The sequence below is a fragment of the Rhododendron vialii genome, chromosome 9a (assembly GCF_030253575.1).
Source record: "Rhododendron vialii isolate Sample 1 chromosome 9a, ASM3025357v1".
NCBI classification, from domain to species: Eukaryota; Viridiplantae; Streptophyta; class Magnoliopsida; order Ericales; family Ericaceae; genus Rhododendron; species Rhododendron vialii.
Genome location: NC_080565.1, coordinates 39852906 through 39855544, shown reverse-complemented (window position 1 = coordinate 39855544; position 2639 = coordinate 39852906). Strand labels below are relative to the sequence as shown.

Sequence of the window (2639 nt, the reverse complement as noted above, 5' to 3'; positions counted from 1 at the left end):
TTTGTTAAAGCAACGTTGGATAATAATCAGAATCATCAGTGCAGCTATCTAATCTCAACGTGGGAATATAGAGGAACTATTTGATACATAAAACTGTAGCTTAACTGATAGAAGCCTCCAAAGGTCGTTTCTAATTAAAGAAACTCTAGCGACGTAGATAAAGCCAATCCGAATGTAAATAAGGGTGAAATGTGGAGTCTATCTAAAAATCATCCTTCACATAGACCTTCATACGTCAGCCTCTGAAGGTAATCCTTCTTTGAACCAGGTATAGAGCCCACCTTCCAAATGGAATACATTGGTATAACCGTTGAGGACCAGCAAATAGGCTGCTATCAGTGACCTGTAGCAAATACAGTAATAAGTATCCAAAAAGGTTCTTAGTATTGAAAATTTGATTATGTCATTAATTCCTGATTAACTATAAACTTGACCCCATAAGTGAGGCAGCTGACCCCGTATTCCTATGGGTTTCAATGAGCATTTTACAGTCGTATTATTGTGATGTCAGAACATCAAGTTTGTTCTTCAGCTAGGAGATGCAAATAGATATAAAAACTGCGATGAAGTGGTCAGAGTGAATGAAATAATAGGATGAAAGAACATGGAAAACTAAAGATGGATGACACTTACCTTGACTGCTGGCCTTCTGGAAGATTTTGAGATGGTCTCATTGTCCCCCCAGATGAGCAAGCCACTATTATCTTGGAGCTTTTATCTAATTTTGATTCCACAACTGTCGTCACATCCCAAACAATTAGTTGGTCCCAAGTTCTGAGTTGTTGGAAGCCTACAAAGCAAAAAATACGTAGAAGATAGGGTCACTCTATAATACGTTGTATGAACTCAGGATTTTCTTCCGTTCCGGAAAAGATGCCGAAAAATGCAAATGCGGCACGCCTAGCGATGTCCCACGCAGTCCATTCCTTTATGAGTCGATATATTTGGACATTAATAGCACCTGGTGGATGACCCTTGGCAACAGAAAGATGGTTGTAACTTAGCATCACATAGTTTAATAGGTGATGAAAGGAGGCAAAATCGGATAGAACAAAGCGATGTGAACTTAAAGTGCTCAGTTAAAGCCGGGTTATGAGCGACTTTGGTTGCACTAGCAATAAGTCTAGAGCGTTGCTAATTGAGTAAAACTGGGTTAGCTTGCATGGCGTACCTCTTTGAATTCTGCTTCTGGTCTTACATCAAGAATAACAAAATTGTTTTCTTTCTGAAGGCGCAATGCTTCCTTCACATCCACACTCCTTACCTGCAAATATTAGCCATTTTCCTTGATAATACTCTTACCAAGTTACTTTGTAGTTTCGTTGTAGTGTATCGTTTGGACCTTCACCACCATTTTTAGAGGCCTATTAAACGTATTGACTATGGTTGGTGGACTAGGGTATGAGTAGCAGTCTAGCAGATGTGGGTGTGAGTCCACCCATTAGACCTTCCCAAACCACAATCTTAAGAAAATGAGGATTTCGATCTTCCGTCCATGTCATGTTAGGGGCTGGATGTAAGTGAAAAGGTCCCTTCATAGTGCAGGGGAAATAGATGTCTCTGGATCTTAACCGCCTTTTCTGGACATATTACAGGCCTTGTAAACCTAGTTTGAGGTTTCGTATTGAGTTTTCCTGGTACTCCCGTCTTGTTCTTTAGTGTTCACGGGTTAATTTATGGCTCTGTCAAGTCTTGGATGCAACTTGACACATGAATAAAATTAACCAAGAATCCTAAATCGTTCCAGTAATCGTCTTAGGTCCAGTATTTGGTTATCTACTTTTTGACAGAGAGAGAGAGAGAGAGACCTTTTTCTGCAGTAGAACCTCACGCTTAATCTTCCACTCTTCTTCAGCTAATCCCTCCAAAAAGAAATAAGAAACTCAGCACACCCAAAGACTGGAATCACAGTTGCTTTGGTAATCACCTATTTTCAGTAAAGTGGAATTCAGTTAAACCTGATGTAGCAGAAATACCTGGTGATTTTGCAGGCTTGGTTGCTGCAGCCCGAATTCTGAGGCCTGATGAAGAGATGGAGTCTAAGGATAGTCTCCTGCTTGAAAACCTGACTTGTTTCAAATTATTATTACTTTCAGTTGTAGAATTGAAATAGACACCAAAATGGATAGAATGGAATTTCGGATGTAAACTAGAGGTAGAGGAGTGTGGAGTCACTGAAGTAAGAGCAGCCATTGGAAGATCGAAAATCGGGGATTAGGCCTGGATAAACAGAATCAGTGTTATATATACTGTTAAAGATTGTGTTCTGTCACTAGTAGAAATAATTTCTACTTTTTGATTGATCTTGGGCCTCTTTTTTCTTTGAATGTTTCTACGTGGGCCATGGACATTGTGGATATTTAAGGCTTTGTCAGAAGAGAATCTGAGTTTGTGGTGGTGGTTTAAAGTGGATAGTTGCGTTTGGATTTCTTTCGTCCTCATCTCATTGTTTTGTTTAATCCTCAAAATTTGCAATCGAAGTCTTGGAAGAGTCCAGTAGAGTGTAGTCTGTTCAGTGTTCACCCTCCAGTCCTTTTCACCACCTCCCTCAACTCAAAAAATTCCGCTCTGTATCGCCAATTTACAGTGTGACGGACCGGTTCAATATCTTTTAGGGGTCAAGTGGTGAAGCTTAAACC

At 40.0% G+C, this 2639-nt stretch overlaps 1 protein-coding gene across 1 annotated transcript; it reads right to left on the bottom strand.

The window, feature by feature from the left end:
• On the bottom strand, window positions 1-2329 carry LOC131300465 (rhodanese-like domain-containing protein 14, chloroplastic). The gene is made up of 6 exons (XM_058326327.1): window positions 1977-2329; window positions 1809-1855; window positions 1172-1264; window positions 836-974; window positions 634-736; window positions 1-343 (listed from the first exon to the last, which is right to left on the bottom strand). Exons 1-6 carry the CDS (start codon window positions 2191-2193, stop codon window positions 229-231), a joined length of 714 nt encoding a protein of 237 aa, XP_058182310.1. The 5' UTR covers window positions 2194-2329; the 3' UTR covers window positions 1-228.
• Window positions 2330-2639: the final 310 nt, after the last annotated feature.